The 22,981-nt window shown below is 39.2% G+C and overlaps 1 protein-coding gene across 1 annotated transcript in view; it reads right to left on the reverse strand.

The window, feature by feature from the left end:
* Window positions 1-22,981, reverse strand: part of COMMD1 (copper metabolism domain containing 1) — a 159,043-nt gene that overhangs the window by 74,784 nt on the left and 61,278 nt on the right. Inside the window, exon 2 of the mRNA XM_065891384.1 lies at window positions 14,723-15,004. Coding sequence (XP_065747456.1) covers window positions 14,723-15,004 — 282 coding nt within the window. The remainder of the gene's footprint in view (window positions 1-14,722; window positions 15,005-22,981) is intronic.

The following is a 22,981-nucleotide window of genomic DNA, read 5'->3' on the forward strand; positions in this document are numbered from 1 at the left end:
TTTCATTTTAAATCTAAGTTGTATGAAATGCCAAAGAAAGGTTCAAATATCCTGAGAATTCAGATTATCTGATCCAGCTGAGATAACTAGGGAGGAATTCATGGCAGAGATAATCGGTAATATGAACTCTAAAGAAGAGAGAGAATTTAACCAAGTGAAAATGGGGATGGATAAAGAACATTCCAAGTAGCAACAGAAAAGGATATGCATGTATGGAAAATACAGTCCCTCTTGGTAGGACTGTACAATATAAATAGGTGATAGAGCATGGAAACCTTAAATTCTATTCCTAGAGGGCTAAGCTGTTTTTTCTAGACTAAGGGAATGTGTGAGGGGGAGTTATCTATCATAGGATAACTGGTCAAACTCTGTTTTTTTGTTTAATTTTTCTATTTTTATTTATTTTTGGCTGTGTTGGGTCCTTGTTGCTGCACACGGGCTTTCTCTAGTTGCAGGGAGCAGGGGCTACTCTTCGTTGCAGTGCGTGGGCTGCTCATTGCAGTGGCTTCTCTTGTCATGGAACGTGGGCTCTAGGCACGCAGGCTTCAGTAGTTGTGGCATGCGGGCTCAGTACTTGTGGCTCGCGGGCTCTAGAGTGCAGGCTCAGTAGTTCTGGTGCATGGGCTTAGTTGCTCCACAGCCTGTGGGATCTTCCTGGACCAGGGCTCAAACCCATGTCCCCTGCATTGGCAGGTGGATTCTTAACCACTGCACCACCAGGGAAGTCCCAAACTCACTTTGTGATCAATGTTGTTTGGATGTCACCACTCAATTAGCTATGCACTCATGAGCTTTATCATCATAATTCAGTTCTTGTCTCTCTACTATAACCACAGACTATTAAATGACTTATTAAAATTCAGATAAACTTCCACTATTATTGACTTCCTCTAATCTACTTAAGTTAATAACCCTGACAATGAAAAGGATGTTGAACTTATTTGGTAGTTAATCTGAGCTCATTCCTAGTGACTACCACTCACTATTAAGTGCCACCTGTAACTTGGGTGATAATACTGAACTCTCTTTAATTACAGACAGAGCTATCTAGAAAGTTCAGAAATATGATAAAACTGAAACTTAGCTTCTAAATTCAAATGTCTCATCTTCTGTTCCCTCAATTGAGAAATCATTTTTAAAAAATCCATTCAGAAGTGTTAAGAAAGGCCTTACACCATATATAAAAATTAAATCAAAATGGATCAAAGACCTAAACATAAGAGCTAAAACTATAAAACTCTTAGAAGAAAACAGGGGAAAAGTTTCATGACACTGGATTTGGTAATTATTTCTTGGTCCTGACACTAAAAGCACAGGAAACTAAAGAATAAATAGATATACTGGACTACATCAAAATTAAAATTTTTTGTGCATCCAAGGATATAATCTAGAGAGTGAAAAGACAACCCACAGAATGCAAGAGAATATTTGTAAATCATATATCTGATAAGTGATTGATATCCAGAATATATAAAGAACTCCTATAACTCAACAACAACAAACAACCAGATTAAAAAGCGGGCAAACGACTTGAGTAGACATTTTTCCAAAGAAGATACACAAATTACTAATAATCACATGAAAAGATGCTCAACATCACTAATCATTAGGGAATGTTCATATCCATTAGGATGGCAATTTAAAAAAAAAAGGAAGGAAGGAAATAACATGTTGATGAGGATGTGCAGAAATTAGAACCCTCACACATTGCTGTAAAGGATATAAAGTGGTTGCAGCCACTGTGGAAAACAGTTTTGCAGTTCCTCAAAAACTTAAACATAAAATTACCATATGCTCTCACAATTCTACTCCTGGGTATACACCCTATGCAGGGACTCAAACTGATATTTGTACACCATGTCCACAGTAACATTATTCACAAAAAGCAAAAGATGGAAACAACTCAAATGTCCATCAACAGATTAATGGATAAAGTGTGAAATATACATACAGTGAAATATTATTCAGCCTTAAAAAGCATTGAGGACTTCCCTGGTGTCGCAGTGGTTGGGGGTCCGCCTGCCAGTGCGGGGGGGCGCGGGTTCGTGCCCCAGTCCGGGAGGATCCCACGTGCCGCAGAGCGGCTGGGCCCGTGAGCCATGGCCGCTGAGCCTGCGTGTCTGGAGCCTGTGCTCCGCAACGGGAGAAGCCACAGAGTGAGAGGCCCGCATACCGCAAAAAAAAAAAAAGCATTGAAATTCTGAGACAATGCTACAAAATGGATGAATCTTAAGACATTATGTAAAGCAAAATAAGCCAGACACAAAAGGGCAATTATTGTGTGATTCCACTTACATGAGGTACCTAGTAGAACAGGCAAATTCAAAGACACAGAAGGTAGACAGAGATTACCAGGGGCCAGAGAGAGGTGACAATGGGGAGTTATTGTTTAATGGGTGCAGAGTTCCTGTTTGGGATAATAAAAAAGTTCTAGACATAGAGAGTGGTAATGGTTACACAACACTGTGAATATACTTAATACCACTGAACTATACACTTAAAAATGGTTAAATGGTAAATTTTATGTATGTATAGTTTACATAATAAAAAAAAGTGCTAAGAATGGGCTTGGGTCAGAGGCCTTCATCTTGGCAGTAGAGCAGCAGCATACATGGAATGAAGCCCACAGCCCACCAGCCAGTACACAAATACTAGACAAACACAAGCAGTTTCAACATTTCTGGGCAGGATACACTGTCACCCTGAGTTTAGCACAAAAACTGTTTCCAAATCCTCTTAAGGCTTGGTTTCCTGGCTTCCCCTCAAGCACGCCAACTGTCCACAAGAATAGAACCAAAGAGTCTGAATGGTAACAATCTGAAAGAAGTCCAACACCAGGGGCTGCCTATTGGCAGGATATTAGTCAGAAGCCAAGGACTTCAGCTGTGCTAAAGCCCTGTTCTCACAGGTGCAACGAGTTTGCAAAGACAAACACTCATATCTCTACCTCTTTAAATCTTTATATTGAAGCATAATATACATACAGAAAAGGGTACATCATAAGAAACAATGACTTTTTTTAAAGCCTGTTAGGTAAAATTTAAGCTCAATAATCTCAAACGCATCTCTTCATAAACTGGGGGTTTTTTAATAAAATTACTTCAGCACAAAAGCATTTTCTTAACTGCCAAATGTTAATTTCTTTTGATTTACTTTTTTCCCCAGTGGGAAGGGCTGGGGAAAAACTTAAGTTGTGTATTAGATGGCCAATTTACCAATAAGACTGTTAAACAAAGACTAGAGTTACCAATTTACACTAACATATTCATGCAAAAAAGTTATCCCCACTTCCTCACTTTCTTTCACTTTCTACATCCCTTCCAACCCATCCCAAAGCAACTCATCTACAATACATTAAAATGTTTCTTCTATCTGCTCACTTCTCTCCACATTGACTGTTAAAATTACCTCCATCTTCCTGGCTAATATTATATTACCTGGAGCAGTACCATAGTGCCCTCTAAGCGTTCTCTTGGCTTCACTTTTTTCCCTTTTGGCACAATAATGGTTTGTATTATCTCTGGGCGTGCCATTTTTTTTTAATTTATTGTATTTATTTATTTTTGGCTGCATTGCTGTGTGTGGGCTTTCTCTAGTTGTGGCGAGCGGGGGCTACTCTTCCTTGCGGTGCATGGGTTTCTCTCATTGCAGTGGTTTCTCTTGCTGCGGAGCACGGGCTCCAGGCGTGTGGGCTTCAGTAGTTGTGGCACACGAGCTCCAGAGTGCAGGCTCAGTAGTTGTGGCGCACGGGCTTAGTTGCTCCGTGGCATGTAGGATCTTCCCAGACCAGGGATTGAACATGTGCCCCCTGCATTGGCAGGCAGATTCTTAACCACTGCGTCACCAGGGAAGGCCCTGGGCTTGCCAAATTTTGAAACATGTTACAATAAAATTTAAAAAGGAAGGAGATTGTCATTAATTGTGGAAAAGAGGTAAAAATGAGGAATGAAGATTGTCAGAAGTCCACGTAACCCCATTTTGAAGTGGAGTATTAATTTTGGCTCTGTTCATTCTGTATACCTAACCTTGCGAACAGAATGAAGGATTAAGTTTGGGGGTTTTTCTGTTTTTACCTTGAGATCCCATTTTACCTAACTACTACCACACAGAGATTTGTAAGCAAAAGAGAATAGCTTTTAACATGCAAAAAAACAGTTCCAACCATAGTGATTTTTTTTAATGAGTTCTCAGTATCATGGCTTCACTCTTGATTATATTATTCATCCTTCACACATGAATCAGGGATCCTATGAGGACATAAATCACATTGCATCAGTCCCTTGTATGAAGCCCTCCAATGGTTTCCTATTATACTTAGAATAAAAATTCAGATTTCTTACCAAGGCCAACTTCTTGCCTTTGCTGTTCCCTCTGCATGTATTTTGTGCTCTCAGATCAGCTTGCCTCCTTAGAGAAGACTTCCCTCTCTCAAACGAAAGCAAAAGCCCTTTTTTAAAGGCTTTTAAATCATTTTTTAAATCTCCTCCAGTGAGTCTGATGCCCAGTGACGCTGAGAACCACTGTAGTAAATGAGTCTTGCTTTTGCTTACAATGATTTTTCTGCCAATTTACTTCTTGGTACCTGTTTACCACCTGTGGTTTAAGAAACTGGAAAACCAACATGTAGGAAGTGGAGGAAGGAAAGAAGGAAGGGAGGGAGGGAGGGAGGAGAAAGAAAGAGAGAGGAAAAGAGAAAGGGAGGGAGGGAGAGGGAGGGAAGGAGAGAGGGGGAGAGGGAGGAGGAAGGGAGGGAAGAAGGGAAGAAAAGGAAGGAAGGAAAGAAGGAAGGAAGGAAGGAAGGAAGGAAGGAAGGAAGGAAGGAAAGAAGGAAGGAAAGGAAGGGAGGAAGGGAAAAAGGGAAGGGAGGAAGGGAGAAAGGGAAGGACAACCTGTACTAATCCAGTGCCAAAGGTCACACCTATGTGCTAAACACAAGGGTTATGTTCATAAACTCTAGAGAAGTCATACTACCTGTACCAACTTTTTTGTTTTTCTTAGTTCATGACATTTAACTCTGAATCAGAGTTGAAATCAGAGAAACCAAATGCAAATGTACCTCCTTAGAGCTGCCTTCCTCAGCTTACTGGGTAAAGAGAGCCATTTCGTCTTCTGAGCTTTGATAAGGCTCTTCAGTCTCTGATACACTTTCTTACACTAATTACTACTGTTTTTTGTTTACTGTCAGTTCCTTAGGATAAGAGACTTGGCCATATTGTTCACTGATACATCCTCAACACCTACACAGTGCATGATACATGGTAGATGCTTAGTAAAATAGTGAATTATATGATTCATTTATTCATTCAACAACTATTTCCTGAATATCATGTGCCAAGCAGCATCTAGACTTTGAGAATACAGCTGTGAACAAAAAGCAATAATCCTCACCCCATTACATGCTAATGTGGAGCACAGACAAGATTAATAATTACAATAAAATATACAGCATGGTAGATAGTAATAAGTGCCAAGAAGAAAAAACAAAGCAGAAAAAACTAATCTATGATGATAAAAGGTAGATCAGTGGTTGTCTAGGAACTGTGCTGGAGAGAGATGGATTGTACAGGGGAAGAAGGAGACTTGTAAGGGATGATGAACACATTCTGTCACTTGACTGCCATGGTGGTTTTACAAGTGTATATACCAGCCAAAATTAATCAAATTGGACACTTCAAATGGATACAGTTTATTGTATGGAAATTATAGCTCAATAAAGTTTTCAAAAATTAAAGCAGAAAGTGGAGGACTGAACTTTTAGAGAGGTGGTCAGTGAAAGCATTATTGAGAAGATGAATTTTTTTTTTTTTTTTTTTTTTTCCCCCGGTACGCAGGCCTCTCACTGTTGTGGCCTCTCCCGTTGCAGAACACAGGCTCCGGACGCGCAGGCCCAGCGGCCATGGCTCACGGGCCCAGCCGCTCCACGGCATGTGGGATCTTCCCGGACCGGGGCACAAACCCATGTCCCCTGCATCGGCAGGCGGACTCTCCACAACTGCGCCACCAGGGAAGCCCCTGAGAAGATGAATTTTTTTAAAAAGACCTCAGGAAAGTGAAAAGGCTAACTCTACAAACATCTGAGTGAAGACCAGTCCAGAGAGAGGGAACAGTAAATGCACAGACCCTAAAGAGGGAGCACGCTTAGCATGATCCATGAATCAGCAATCAGCATGGGTCTAGCTATAGCAGACTGAGCAAGGGAGAAAGCTATTAATCTGACTGTGAAAGGTAGCCCCTAGAGTGAGATGAGAGCCATGAATACATTAACTGATTTAGGCTTTAACACAGTCACTCTGTTGACACACTGCTGTGTGTTGAGATTAGGCTAAAGAGCAGATGCAGAGAGGTCAGTTAGGAGGATGTTATTATAATCTAGGAGAGAAGTAATGGTAATCTGAACAGAGTAGAGGGGAGTAGTGAAAAGTAATCAAATTAAACCCAACAAGATTTGATGATGGACTAGATGTGGGCATGAGAAAAAGAGGATATGAACCCGAAGAATGGAGGTACCACTGACTGAGATGATAAAAAATATAGGAGGGGGCTTCCCTGGTGGCGCAGTGGTTGAGAGTCCGCCTGCCGATGCAGGGGACGTGGGTTCGTGCCCCGGTCCGGGAAGATCCCACATGCCGCGGAGCGGCTGGGCCCGTGAACCATGGCCGCTGAGCCTGCGCGTCCGGAGCCTGTGCTCCGCAACGGGAGAGGCCACAACAGCGAGAGGCCCGCATACCGCAAAAAAAAAAAAAAAAAAAAAAAAAAAAATATAGGAGGAACAAATATGGGAGGCAAAGAAGGAACTTAGTCTGGAGCATATTCAATTTTTTGATACATTTTTCACATTTAAATAGAGTTCTCAAGTATGTCATAAGTATATACCTGGAATTTAAGGGAGAAATCCAGTTTGGAGATACAAATTTGGGAGTTGTTAGGCTATAGAAGTATTTAAATCCATAGAACTGGGACTTGCCTGGTGGCGCAGCGGTTTAGAATCCGCCTCCCGATGCAGGGGGCACAGGTTCAAGCCCTGGACATGCCGCAGAGCAATTAAGCCCGTGTGCCACAACTACTGAGCTTGCGCTCTAGAACCCGAGAGCCACAGCTACTGAAGCCCACGCACCTAGAGCCTGTGCTCCACTACAAGAGAAGCCACCGCAATGAGAAGCCCACGCACCACAACAAAGAGTAGCCCCCACTTGCTGTAACTAGAGAAAGCCCGCACGCAGCAATGAAGCCCCAATGTAGCCAAAAATAAATAAATTAAAACAAACAAAAAACTAAATGAGATCACCTAGGAAGTGTGCTGGAGATAGGGAAGAAAACAGGACCAAAGACTTAAGCCCAGGGACACTCCAACATTGAGAAGTGGGGTGAATGAGAAAGAACCAGCAAAAAAAAGAGATATGAAAAGGGAAGAAAAAGGAACGGACTAGAAAATTAGGGGGAAAATTAGGCAAATGTGTCATGGAAGACAAGTGTTTCAAAGAAAAGAGAAGTCAAGTATGTCGAATGTTGACTCATGGATCAAGTCTCAAAAGGCTGTCAGTTAAGACCAAAATAAATGCAAAATCATCATATAAATTTTTGAACAGAGGCTTGGTTAAGAAAACCAAGCACATTAATAGTAGAGCATTCTAATCTTAATACCTCAAAAATATTAAGTACCACTTATTAATACACAATTCTTACATAAAACATATCCCCAAATGTCTACTTTTTAATGGGTAAATTATCAACTACTGAAAAGTTCTGATTTTAATTGTTTCAAAACTAGATGACCACTTACATTTTTTCCCCACTAGCTATTACCTATTCTCTGTTATAAAATATTCATTCTAATCAGTAATGTTAAAAGTTTTTTAGCATCTTTTTCTCTTTTGTAAAACATTTCCTTCTGTACAAGGTATTTTTTGTAAATAGCTAATTCAGAGTTAGTCAGAATTTAAATATTAAGTTGTGGATCTCCATGTTTCTTTTTTAGCAAAAATGAACACAATGAAAATCACAATGGCTTTCGAGGAGGACCAAATTTTTTATTCTATTTATTTTCTGTGTTGTTATAGACTTTAGGCACTGTCCTTCTACAAATTGTATCTTGGAACTGTAAGTTTAGGACCACAACTTTAGAAAACAAACTATTATGAAACACATCTTTGAGCTACAAAAATGGGTTGACCCATTCAGAATTAAAGTTTAAATAAACTCAATGTTCAAAACCTGATATAAAATATAAAATGGAAAATTCCTTTATTTAAAAAATAAGTGGGACTTCCCTGGTGGCGCAGTGGCTAGGACTCCGCACTCCCAGTGCAGGGGGCCTGGGTTCGATCCCTGGTCAGGGAACTAGATCCCACATTCATGCCGCAACTAAGAGTTTGCATGCCACAGCTTAGGAGTCTGCCTGCAGCAACTAAGAACCAGTGCAACCAAAAAAATAAATTAATTTTTAAAAAAAAGTATTCTAAACTGATTTAAGCATCCTCAAGCTGTTAAATTTCATCAATCCGTACTGACAAAGGGTGGTTTGTTTATTAGATTAGCTTGACTAATTTCTCTGGAGGCTTTCCTTTATTACATTGTTAAAAGTGAAAATCCAACCTTAAAAACAAGAATTATCAGAAATAGACCAAGCATTACAGCATGTATAACCAAATAAGATTATCTAAACTTTCCTCCATAGCTACTGAGAATAAAGCAACATAATCTCAAAATGGTGAGTAAGTGTTAATAAAATAAAATGGCATTTTATTTACTCTCTATATCCCATCTTTACAAATTTTCCCATATATTGGTACACATATAAATGTATGTATGTATGTAAGAGAGAAAGGACATGAGAAAGAGAATGTGCTTTAAATTTTCCTTCTCCTATGACACAAAGCAGGGAGTTGTGGTGGCTCTGCTCCGGCTTATAAAGCTACAATGCTACACGTAAGAGAGCTCAGCATAAACTGATTATTAATCATAGGTTTTAGCAGGTTCTTATTCCTTACCACCAGAATTATACAAGGAGATCAGTGTACCTTGTTGTAGAAGGAATTGTAGAAATTAAAAATAAGTGATTACTTTCTTTTGAGATTAGATGTTTACCTATGTTTTGGACAAAATGCTGGCCTTTTAATCCAGAGCCTAACCTGTCTTGATCCTAGAAATCAGAGTGTGTCTACCATTGTATATACTCTTTTTTTTTTTAACCATTGCATATAGTCTCTTGATATGTGATATTCTCTTATCTAACTGCTTGAAAATGACAGAATTGAGCATATGATGAACTGGTCAGAAAAAAATTATATCAGTAAAGGTAGATTCTATCTTCTTCCCTGTGTCTGCTGAAAACACAACCTAAAACTAGAAGAGTTTTGGTACACTAAAACTTAAGACTAGAAAAGGCAATAACATTATTCATTGTCTTAAAAAGACAATATGGACTTCCCTGGTGGTCCAGTGGGTAAGACTCTACACTCCCAATGCAAGGGGCCTGGGTTCGATCCCTGGTTGGGGAACTAGATCCCATATGCATGCTGCAACTAAGAGTTTGCATGCCACAATTAAAGATCCTGCATGCCACAACTAACACCAGTGCAGCCAAAATAAATAAATACTAAATAAAAAGAAAAAAGAAAATAAAGAAACAGAGATTTATATTTCAGGATCTCTACAGGCAGGGAATCTCTAAATGCTTATGAAAGAACAATTCAGCAGAAGAAAGAAGAAATAATTTACTACTAAATGGTTTAGCACAGAAGCTGTGGCTAAATGTTTCCTCACAAAACATCTTATTGGTTTTGAAAAACAGGAAGTCACAAAAGAAAAACCAACATGTCTTTATAAAATGCCAAAATTCAGTCTCAAAAAAAGAGAAATAACCATATATGAGACTCTACTAAGCATATAAATTATCTCCCCAAAAGTTACTGTTTAAAAAAAGAAAACACTCTATAAGAATTTCTATTTAAGTTCCAGGAAAGGAAAACAGTGGTATTAATGAAGTAAGCAGAACAATAAAACTTTCCTAAAGACACATGCCAGATTCCAACAGTCCTCAAGGATTAGGTCCCTCAGTGATTTATGATCAAATATGAAAGGATCTCAATTATACGAGTAAAACACTGATGTTCTTCCCTTTGGACATGAAATGTTCACCGCAGAGTTTTCTGTGTACTTTTATAACTGAATTCATGTTTTATTCTTGCAAAAATTTTATTTCTGTTGAAGAAAAACATTCACTACAAGAAAGGTATTTAGGTCACTAGTGCATAGTCATTTTCTCTAGCTTTACATATTTCCATAAATATATACTGCCTTAGTTACTTCTCTATTACTTTGGCTTCCTCATATCCCAAAGGCATTATATATTGTGGTTAATAAGAAAAAAAAGTTAATGCATGCACTTGGCTGCCAATTGTCAAATGTACTTTTTGGACCAAAGAAAGAAGTAATGCAGACAAACTGAGCAGGAGAGAGAAATTTAAATAGAGAGGGAAAGACAGAAAAAACGTACCACATCTAGTGTCTGAATAAATAGTCCCCAAGCACTTCACAAATTATGGCAAGTAGAAGTAATATGCCAACATATACTGAATCCTCACTGTAAAAATTTAATACCAAGCTATATTAACATTTCAAATCAGAGTAGTTGGCACTTTTAACATAGGGGTTCTCAACCTTGGTTGAATACTGAAATCACCAGTTTTTAGTTGTTGTTGTGTTCTTTTTTTTTTTGGCCACGCTGCGTGGCATGTAGGATCTTAGTTCCCCGACCAGGGATCGAACCCGTGCCCCCTGCAGTAGAAGCATGGAGTCTTAACCACTGGAACACCAGGTAAGTCCCCCCACCCTTGTTTTTTTTTTAAATCACCAGTTTTAAAGAATACTGATGCCCAGGTCCCATCCCCACAGATTCTTACTTAATTGGTCTGAAGTATGTCCAGAGCATGAAAATTTTTAAAGCTCCAAAAGTGATTCTTATGTGTAGCCATGATTGAGAACCACTGATTTAAAATAACATAAATTGAAGACAGTAATTTAGTTGTTGGGGTACATGGCCACACACCCCAGAGTTCAAAAACCTTGGTCATTTTTCTTAGAAGCAACCTCTTAATATCCTAGAATCATTAATTCTCTCACAAGCTCATCCAATGACAGCAGTGTAAAAATAACTTTGTCTTTGTTGCCTATACATGTTCTAAAAACTGGTAAGTTGATTTAGTAGAGTATTTCATAAATAACATTCACCTAGAAGCTGACAGAAGTACTAACCAAGTACTAACCAAGGATCCAGGCCTCACAAAAACATTTCCGGTAGGATCTGGGTTGTATATTTATTTTACTGCCAGCCTAGGTTCTATTACAGTTTACTTTCTTTACAACTTTTCTTGATTTAAGAATATATTTGCGTTCAAAGGATTTTGTGGGTTAAAGTGCATTTTCAATCATTTTCACAGTGACCATTTTCTTCACAACTTTGAAGTATAAGTAATGTACAATAAACTGCATATCTAAAGCATGCAATTTCATAAGTTTTGACATACATATATTTACATCCATAAAACAGCTGCCACAATGAACATAAACATTTTTTTCACACTTAAAAATTTTCATGCACCCCTCTGTAATCTAATCTATCCCTCCTTCTACTCTTATGCCCAGGCATCTGCTTTCTGTCACTATAGATTACGTTGCATTTTCTAGGATTTTTTATGAGTAGAATCATACATTATGTTAAAAAAAGTTTTTATCTGGCTTACTTCACTCAGCAAATGATTTTGAGATTCAACCATTTTGTTGCGTATATCAAAAGTTCTTTCCTTCTTATTGCTGAGTGATATTCCTATCAACGCTCATGATTACCACACTGTATAACCAACATGTTTTATAACCAACATGTTTTCTTGGCATAGACTATTGTGAGAAGCTAACAAAAGCTCCTAGATGTTGGTATCAATGGTTTTTGGAAAAACTAAGTCTGGTGATCCCCATTTTATTTTATTTTATTATTTATTTATTTGTTTCTTTCTTTATTTATTTATGGTTGCATTGGGTCTTTGTTGCTGCACTCGGGCTTTCTCTAGTTGCAGAGAGCGGGGGCTACCCTTCGTTGCGGTGGATGGGCCTCTCACTGTGCTGGCTTCTCTTGTTGCAGAGCACAGACTCTAGGCATGCGGGCTTCAGTAGTTGTGGCTCGCGGGCTCTAGAGCACAGACTCAGTAGCTGTGGCGCGTGGGCTTAGTTACTCCGCAGCATGTGGGATCTTCCCGGGCCAGGGCTCAAACCCGTGTCCCCTGCATTGGCAGGCAGATTCCCAACCACTGTGCCACCAGGGAAGCCCCGATCCCCATTTTAGTTCTCACTTTACCACTTATCAGCTATGTCTGAAGCAAGTCACTTCTCTGTCACATACACCTTCTCTGGAAAATGAGGATATACCACCTCACCTATGTAATTCACCTTAGATGAGTACTTAAGGCCTCTCTGACTTCTAAGACCCATTGATTCTATTGAAATAGGTAAACCTTCTAGAAAGATAGGAGCGCCCATCTGTTTACATACTGTCTGTGGCTGCTTTTGAGCTGCACCAAGAATGATGAGTACTTGTGACAGAAACTGTAGAGCTGTCAAGCATAAAATATCTGTCCTCTCAAAAAAAAGTTTACCAACTTGTTCTAAGTAATCATGAAATGTTCCTGAAGCTAGCTAAAAAATCATGTGTAGTGATGTTCAGATTTACTGATTGACAAAAACACATTCTACTGTTCTAAAAAAAAATATTTTTTCTTGCTACTTTAGCTAAAAAAATGAAAGAAAAACCATAGGAACTTAAAAATAGATTTTTAAGGGCTTTTCTGGTGGCACAGTGGTTGGGGGTCCGCCTGCCGATGCGGGGGACGCGGGTTCGTGCCCCGGTCCAGGAGGGTCCCGCGTGCCACGGGGCAGCTGGGCCCATGGGCCGTGGCCGCTGGGCCTGCGCGTCCGGGGCCTGTGCTCCGCAACAGGAGAGGCCACGGCAGTGAGAGGCCCGCATACCACCAAAAATAATAATAATAATAATATTTTTTTAATTCCTGTGTCAGTACCCAATATATTCAGATGATATATGTTACTAAAATCAAAAGGCACATTATAAACCCCAGTTCAAGAAATATTAGGAAAATATTGAGTTAAAGAAATACTATAATAGTTTTCTAGGAAAGTCAAAGTAGATATGTATGTTTTCATATTCCTGCCCAAATGATAAATACTTGACAAAATCACTACTGCCAGAATAAAAAATGAACAGCCTATAAAAATGGCTGGTGAAACTTAGATATCCAAGAATACTTTCTGCACCTTTCTGTCAGATTTTTGGTCTAGGAATAATAGGAGGAAGGCTGTATAACACAGTGGTTATGAAAATGGACTTTAGGATCAGAGAAACCAAAGTCAGTAAAGGCTATTAGCACTACTGTAAAATAACTGAATAAAAGGTCCTCAAAATATATTTTGAAAAAGAACAATTTTTTAAAAGGAATTATCTTTTAAATTAAAATTAAAGTCATTAGGGAACTACAAATACTGGAAAAACCCTAAGCAACTCAAGAAGGGATTATGTGAGGAAACCTGCCAGCTAAAAAAATGCACTCATTATTAGAAGAAAAGATATAAATTTCTATTATAGGATGTAATAGAACCACTTATTTGATTATTTATCTGAAAATAAATCTGGTTAGCTAATTCAGTGATCTGGGTTTTCTCTTCCTAATTACAAGTTGCTGCCTTTTTTTCCCCAAAAGACATATACCAGGTCATTAAAAGTCTGATCTGGCAGTCATCTGGAGTACAAACTGAAGACTTCAAAGAAAAACCATGTAGATGTCCGCTATAACGACATTGGAAACTGCAAGGAAAGCAGTACTGTTTTGTAAATAATCAAGATCAATTAAAAACAATTTGTAGGCTCAAGGACAGAAATAGTATACTTTAGGGTCTTTAGGAACAACACAATGTTGTAATTAAAATACATTGCTGGGACTTCCCTGGTGGTGCAGTGGTTAAGAGTCCACCTGCCAGTGCATGGGACACAGGTTCGAGCCCTGGTCCAGGAAGATCCCACATGCCGCAGAGCCACTGAGCCTGCGAGCCACAACTACTGAAGCCCGCATGCCTAGAGCCCGTGCTCCGCAACAAGAGAAGCCACCGCAATGAGAAGCTCACACACTGCAACGAACAGTAGCCCCCGCTCACCACAATTAGAAAAAGCCCACACGCAGCAATGAAGAGCCAATGCAGCCAAAAATAAATAAATAAATTTATATTAAAAAAATACATTGCCTCCTATACCTGAATGCCTATAAAGATGAGTTTTGTGAGATAGGTTTGTTCTATGTTGTTTAATCTCAATTCCTCATCTTTACTTAGCGTCTTTATCATCGCCTTGGAGATTCTGACCAAACGCCACGAACTCAGATCTAACCAAAAGGGAACAGTGGCCAACTTCTGTGCAATCACCTTATTGACCCACTTTGTTCTTTTGAGATAGCTGCCGGAGGCTGGTTTTCAGACTCTATCCACAGTTGGGAATACCCAAACTTTCAGATGATTCTATCTTTGAAAAGGGATTCTAAAAACCAGAATCTTTTCCTGTTATCATTATCTCTGCAAACAAAGACTGTTACATAAAATCATTCTGAATGTATGGCTAATACGTAATGGAAAAATACAGTTTACAAAGGGAAATTGAAATTGAACTCACCTGTCCACTTTTCCCTATTTCCAGCTCCATTATGGCAACAGGAGTGTGCATTTGAGCTGAGTGTCTTGACTGCGATTTGCCATCAACTCTCCAGCTCAAGCCCCGAAGCCCACTATCCCAGCGGCTCTGGTTCATGAGGCTCTCTCGGATTTTTGTCTTATGGCTCTTCCAGAATTTGGAAATGACAGCAGCTTGGTCAGATGTGATCCCGCCTTGCTTTTTGGTTTGAGCAGTCAAGAATGCCTCCAGCTGGTTGAAATCCATGTCTGCAGATGCAATAGACTATAATGACAGAAAAAATAACAGATATGAATTTGGTAGATAACTAGAAAAAGATGCATCTTAACTACAGATCACATTTTGAGTGATTCTTAATCACTGAATAAGCTTTCAAAAAGGGTCATCAAAAGACAGTAATGAGAATAAGTGCTTCATAAATACAAAAATATTCCCTTTGAAAATACTGAATATCAGAAAAGCTATTGTGAAAAATTCCATGTTGGGAATTCCCTGGCGATCCAGTGGACAGGACTCCACGCTCTTACTGCCTAGGGCCCAGGTTCAATCCACAGTAGGGGAACTAAGATCCCACAAGCCCCGTGACGTGGCCAAAAAAAAAAAAAATCCGTGTCACTCAAATTCTCTATCAATAACTAGAATCTATAAATATCCAGTTCCATGATGAGGAAATAATAAAATATATATAAAGTTAAAATGTAAAAATAACAAAACAAGAGAATAAAATGAATTAGTGCTCTGATGAAATCTTACATAACTTCACAGTGCCTTACAGCCAGGCTTGGTTTGATATACTATAACTGGGTAATGCCTTGTCCATACGAAGTACTAAGTAAATTTTGTTAAGTGATGAATTAGTTTAGTTTTATAGCCCATCTTCAACCAAACAGCCAATAATTCTACAATATCCAATAATACTACTCTGAAACTGTATACTACTTTATTCTTTTCCATAAATTTTCAAACCTTAATTGCCATTGCTGTTCTGAGAACAGTAAGCAGCTAAACCGAAGCGGGAAATCATCAAAGGGCTGGGGCAATGGAGCCCTGAATAGGTCAGTGATGGTTAATGATTTGGTCTCCAAACAAGCTTTCCCCTGCCTGGACATGAGGACTGATATGAGCTCCAAACCAAACTATCATAGTACCTCCTTTCTCTGGGCACAATGATTGATCGAAATTAATCTCCCAATTTAGGAGGAGAAGTGGTCTTGTCTCCTGAGGTCATGGTACCAGAAGAACATGAGACTAGAGGGTTGCAGACAGACATCTTTGATCTTTTGGCAAAAGCCTGATTGCAATAAAATAGAATGAAGCCAAGTAGAGATGAGAGTGGGTTCTAATGGAGTGATACCCTGTTCTGTAATCCCCAAGGCCTTGGTTCCTGCAGACCTTTCTTCAACTCTGTATGTTATCTCGGCATCTTTTCCACCTGTAGGCACCAAAAACTCCCATTTACTATTCAAGATAGTTTAAGCTGTATTCCTATCATTTGGAACCAAGAGTCCGGCCTACACTTGAGCAGTAGCAGTGAGAACACAGGAATGTAAAGGTAGACAGTGTACAGGTGGAGTATAGGTAGAATAGGTGGAACGGAGGCTGAAAGACAAACATGCTGTCTTTCATTCCTCCATTAATATGAGAAAGTACGATAAATATTACAACATAGATCAAAGATATTTCACATTACAATTCAACAAATGTTTACTGAATATCTGCCTATTTACCAGGTTTTGGGTAGGAGGACCCAAAATCTCTGGCTATGCCACTCAATAGAAACATTAATTTGTATAATATATTATAATTAAATAAAATTATTTCTACCGGCACTTTGCTTCACACTATCGCATCACAACACAGGTGATGTGTATCATTCTTTTCCTCAAAGCATATTAAGAAATCTATTCTGGGGCTTCCCTGGTGGCGCAGTGGTTGAGAGTCCGCCTGCCGATGCAAGGGACACGGGTTCATGCCCTGGCCCGGGAAGAACCCACATGCCGCGGAGCAGCTAGGCCCGTAAGCCATGGCCGCTGAGCCTGCGCGTCTGGAGCCTGTGCTCCGCAACGGGAGAGGCCATAACAGTGAGGGGCCCACATACCGCAAAAAAAAAAAAAAAGAAATCTATTCTGATTTAACTTCGCTTGTGACAGAAGTCATTTTGGTTGGGTTCCAGTCAATAATATCTTGAACTGGGGTCAATTCATCCAAAAAAGGTGTTACCGTCTCTGTAACATATTCTTCTTTTTACTTGCCCAACTCTTTAAAAATGTAAAAACCATTCTTAGCTAATGGGCTATACAAAAATAGTGTGTCCTGCAGGATGTAGTTTGCCAACCCCTGCTCAAGAACATCCTACAAAACAAACTGACACATGTCCTACATGACTTGGCAATGTCCCATCTAACATTATGTGGAACCTGGTTATAATTACCTGGGCCTAGAAATTAATCTTTTTCTTTTTACATAAAAAATTATTTTTTGGCACAGTTTTAATAAGCTCTAAATTTTCCAGGAATGCAACTAATATAGCTTGTATCAATATTTTGGTTTGGTCAGAACTTTACAAATAGGTTGTTGAGCATTTTGGAAAATCTCATTACCAGTGGCAATACCATTCACATTTTGATTTCTGAACTACCAAAACAACACATCTACATATGTCTGCATTTACTGCTGCACATTCACAGTGATTCTACATATAGGTGCAAGTATTTGATTAATTCATTACATGTTCTAATGCAGTAATGCTTCAACATTTACATTGTTAAATATATATTTTAAATTACTGTATTATTTTATTTTCCTTATAACTTTCCTTTATATTACATATATGTCATCATATTATTAGAAATTATACATGTTAATTTTATTATATGTGAATTATAATTATACATGCATTTCATTTAAGGTTAATGAAGGAACTGTATGGTCAGACCACTCAAGATGGGTGTTTTCTTGCTCTCTGTACATCCCCTGCCTGGCCAGTGCCTGCTTCACCCATACCCTACACTATGACTGACCTTCCTACAAACTTGCCCCAGACCCCAGCTAGTGATTGTGCTTATCAAAAGGGCAGTGAGGGGTGTGCCCCTCTGCTGGTTTCCCCAGTAACTAATGAGCCAACCTGACGAAATTCCCCCTATAACTGGTAATCTCCCTTCCACCCAGGAGCAAAGCCTGCCACCATGTCCTGCCTGCTGTCTGTCACACATGGTGGGGTGTTGCTCCAGGACCTTGCTTCAGATGTGTAAGCTCCCCCATCCATTAAATTAACCCTGATGTCTCTGTCACTGACTCTGAGCTCTTTCTTTGGTCTTGAAGCTGGGCAAGTGCAGGCCTTGTAGGCCTGCAGAGTGCAGCCCAACAGGGACACTGGAAAATATTTACTATAAAAAGGAAACCCTGGGTCTGATAGGTTTGCAAGCCACTGAGGATCAAGTCCAAACCCAACACAACAGGCCCTTCAAAATGTGAGCTGACTTATTATAAGCAGATAGGCTAGAGGGTCTTTGGAGAAAGAGAACCAAGAATGGCTCTCTTGACATAAGAGAACCTATTTAGGCCTAAGCCATTTTGTAATCTAAGCCTGGCTGCCATGCTTGCCCTTGAACAGATCTCAGTAATTAATGATCTTAAGGGAGGGAATGCAGAAACTAGGGAGGAGCAGTCAAGAAACAACAGTGCAGCCTTGGGGCAGGGTCCTGGTTCCTCAAGGGATATACATAATATAACTTTGAGTTCTGCAGGAACTAAGGCCCCCACCAGGTGGAGGATGGAATGAAGATGCTGATAGGCTAGACTTTAATCAACTAAAGCTTGGACTCTGCCAACCTTCGTCCCAATTCTATGTTGAATTCTCCTCTGCTCAAGCCCCCTCATGAATATACATGTACCCTTAGTTTAAAACTTCCCCAATTTTGCTGTTCAGGAAGACACTGCTTTGAGAAAGATCCCCAGTGTTCTCCTTACTTGCTGCAAGTAATAATCCTTCCTTCTCTCGATCTCTGGCTTGGTTGTGGCTATTGGCTCAATGCCCACCACTCTTGGGCAAACCCAGTTTTCTGGTAACATTATCCTCCTATCTTATTTTACTCCCTGCCTCCCAGACTTGCCACTCAAACAGCACCAACTTGTTCATAATGTCCCTGCTACCAATCCCAATATGCTAACTGCTTCTTTCTATGTGCCTCTGTTCACACTATTCTAACTGCCTGAAATGTCCTTTCATCACCACCTTCACCAGATTAACTTCTATTCACCATTCAAAACTCAGTTCAAGCATGACTCCCCCAATATTCCTCCTCCCCTAGTAAGTTAAGGGTACCTCTCTATTCCAAAAATGCCCTAATATCTCTATCATAGCACTTACCTCAATGTAATGAAGCTTTCTGTTTACAAGTCTATTTCACCCAACAGACTTTAATCTTTGACAGAGTCTAATTTATATATCTCTGCAAATATAGGATCTAACACAACTTTTTGAATTTATGTTCTAACAAGCACAACTGTATCAACAACTTTTTAAACCAAAAGTAATAAATGTTGCAGATTAAGTCTAGAAGTATCTACAGTTACCAACTCCTTGCTCTACAAAATCTTACCATGTATATCACAAATTATAAACTCCTAGATAAAGTAGAAAATAATCCCATGGTGTTGATATCTGTTTACCTAATCTAGCCTTGCAAATTAGCAAGGGGCTCAGAGCTAAAGGATATTTAGGCTAGGAAATCAGGAGAAAGGAAGAATCTGATTGAAAGATAAAAATGCAAACCATCATATTAATGTTATCGATAATGTTGTGCTGCTAGAATATAATCATAGAACAACCCCATATGATGTGGCTGCTGGTGGGCAGCTTGGAGAAACCACTGGTCACCTAGTCAACACAGATCAGCAATATGATAAAAATGTATTTGACAGAAATATGATGATCCAATTACAACTTTTAAATGTTAAAAATTAATAATTATCAGTTTGAAACTGAAATTTCAAATGAACAAAAAAAGTGAGGTAGTAAGAGACAGGAAAACAGAAGAAATGTAAAAACATGCCAAGCTGTTCTATTTCAGAGAAAAGAAACAGACTGATATGTATGCAGTTCCAATCAAAATCCTAGTAAGATTTTTTGTAGGTATAGGCAAAATTATTGTACAATTTAAATGGAAAGGCAAAGGAAGTAGAGTAGATAAAACCATTTTGAATAAGAACAATAAAGTGGGAGGAATTGGTCTTCCGCATTTCAAGATTTAATTCACCGCTACAGTAATCAAGATTCTGTGATATCTGCAGAGAGACAGATACATAGACCAATGGAATACACAGACCAATAAAAAACACAGAAACAGACCCCCACAAAATGGGCAACTCATCTTTGACAAAGGTGCAAAAGCAATTCAATGAAGGAAAGAAAGATAGCATTTTCAGCAAAAGGTACTCAAGCAAGTAGATATCCATAGGTTAAAAAAGAGAACCTCAACCTTAGTCTCATAACATATAGAAGTAAATTTTAAGTGGATCACGGGCTTAGATATAATGAAAAACTGTAAATCTTAGAAAGAAAAAGAAAGACAATCTTCGGGATCTAGGACTAATCAAAGCATTCTTAGACTTGACACCAAAAGCATGATCCATAAAAGCAAAAACTGTTAAATTCGACCTCATCAAAATTAACCTTCACCATGTGCAAAAAACCCTGTGAAGGGGATAAAGACATACTTCAAATTGGTAGAAAATATTTCAAGCCACATATCTAACCAAGGACTAGTATCTAGAATACATAAAGAACTTTCAGGGACTTCCCTGGAGGGCCAGCGGTTAAGACTGCATGCTTCCACTGCAGCAGGCGTGGGTTCCATCCCTGGTCGGGGAACTCTTTTAAGATCTCGCATGCCACACGGTGCGGCCAAAAGACAAAAGAGAAAAGAACTTTCAAAATGCGATATTAAAAAATAAACAATCCCATTAGAAACTGGATAAAACATATGAGAGATATTTCACCAGAGCAGATATACAGATGGTAAATAAGTACAATGAAAAATGCTAAACATCATTAGCCATCAGAGAAATGCAAATTAAAACCACAATGAGATGTCACTATACACTTATCAGAATGGCTAAAATGTAAAAATAGTGACAAGACAGGATACAGAGACTCTGGATCACTCATACATTGTTGGTGGGAATGTAAAATGGCACACCCACACTGCAAAACATTTTGGCAATTTATTAGAAAACTAAACATAAACTTCCATATGACCCAGCAATAGCATTTCTGGGCATTTATCCCAGAGAAAGGAGAACTTACGCCCATACAAAAAGCTATACACAGGGCTTCCCTGGTGGCGCAGTGGTTAAGAATCTGCCTGCCAATGCAGGGGACACGGGTTCGAGCCCTGGTCCAGGAGGATCCCACATGCCGTGGGGCAACTGGGCCCGTGAGCCACAACTACTGAGCCTGCGCGTCTGGAGCCTGCGCTCCACAACGAGAGGCCGCGACAGTGAGAGGCCCACGCACCGCGATGAAGAGTGGGCCCTGCTCGCCGCAACTAGCGAAAGCCCTCGCATAGAAACGAAGACCCAACACAGCCAAAAATAAATAAATAAATAAAATTTAAAAAAAAAAAAAAAAAGCTATACACAAATGTTTATGGCAGCTTTATTTGTAATAACCAAAAATCAGAAACAAACCAGACATCCTTCAACTGGTGAATGGTTAAATAAACTGTGGTATATCCATATACCATGGACTATTTCTCTACAATAAAAAGGAAACGGGCCATTGATACTACAACTTGCATAAATTCTCAGAGAATTATGCTGAGTGAAAAAACCCAATCAGGAAAAGTTACACATTGTACCATTCCATTTATATCATATACTTGAAATGGCAAAATTACAGAAATGGAAGACAGATTAGTAGTTGCTAGCAATTAAGGAAGGGGTGGGGGCTCTTTGAGGAATATGTGGTTGGAGCTGCAGCTGAGCTCGGGTCCACCTGCTCCTGCTCTTGACTTGCCACTGTTTTTTCTCACCCAGGAACAAGTCAGTCAGGGAGGTACATCACAACCATGGCTTTGAAAGATACCAGAAAGATACCCGTGGAACCAGAGGTGGCAATTTCACCAACTTAGAATCACCCTATCCAGTCACAATGTAAAACCTCTGGAGAAGGTTTGTGTAGACTTGATGAGAGGTGCAAATGAAAAGAATCTTAAAATGAAAAGACCAGTTTGGAGGTCTACCAGGACTCTGAGAATCACTACAAGAAAAACTCCTGCTGAAAGATTTGGTCTCTTTTTCAGATGAGGATATACAAGAAACTCATTGACTTGAACAGTCTTTCTGAGATTGTTAAGCAGATTACTTCCATCAGTATTTAGCCGGGAGTCGAGGCTGAATCACTACTGCAGGTGCTTAAATCAACTATTTTAATAAATTGATTATCAGTTGTTTAAAGAGGAAAAAAAAAGGAAGGAGCAAGGGTGGGTGGGAGGAAAGTAGATGTGGCTATAAAACTGCAACATGAGGGATCTTAGTGGTGATGGAAAGCTCTGTGTCTTGACTGTACCAATGTTAATATAGTGGTTGTGATATTATACTACAGTTTTGCAGTACGTTATCGTTAGGGAGAATCAATAAAAAATACAATGGTATCTCTTTGTATTATTTCTTATAGCTGCATGTGAATCTACAATTATCTCTAAATAAAAATCTTAATTAAAAAAAGAAACCTACATCAGGCCTATTTCTTGCTCTAAATGTAAGTTATTTAAGAGAGCAGAGACCTTGCCTCTCTTGTTTAATATTTAACCCCTGGAGCCTCGCACAGTGACTGGCATATAGTAGGTGATCAGCAAATATATAATGAATGAGTGAATAGTTGGATGAGCATGAAATCTGGAATCGCCCCCCAAAAAACTAGTACCGTACTCACTTGATCTTGGGAAAGTCATTTAGTCTTGTTGTACCTCAATTTCCCCATTTATAATATGTAGATATAATATAGAATATGGTTATTTTAAAACTTGGCTCCAAAATTCTTTGACCCTTCTCCCACAAAGAGTTAAGGGTCTATGTCCTATTCCCTAGAATATGGACTGTGTGAGTGTTTGATCATGGCAATTCCAACTATATGACATTCTGGAAAAGTCAAAACTATGGAGACAGTAAAAAGATCAGTGGTTGCCAGGAGTTCAGAGGGAGGAAGGGAGAGATGAATAGGTGGAACACAAGGGATTT

This window comes from Phocoena phocoena, chromosome 14, assembly GCF_963924675.1.
Source record: "Phocoena phocoena chromosome 14, mPhoPho1.1, whole genome shotgun sequence".
In the NCBI taxonomy this organism is placed as follows: domain Eukaryota; kingdom Metazoa; phylum Chordata; class Mammalia; order Artiodactyla; family Phocoenidae; genus Phocoena; species Phocoena phocoena.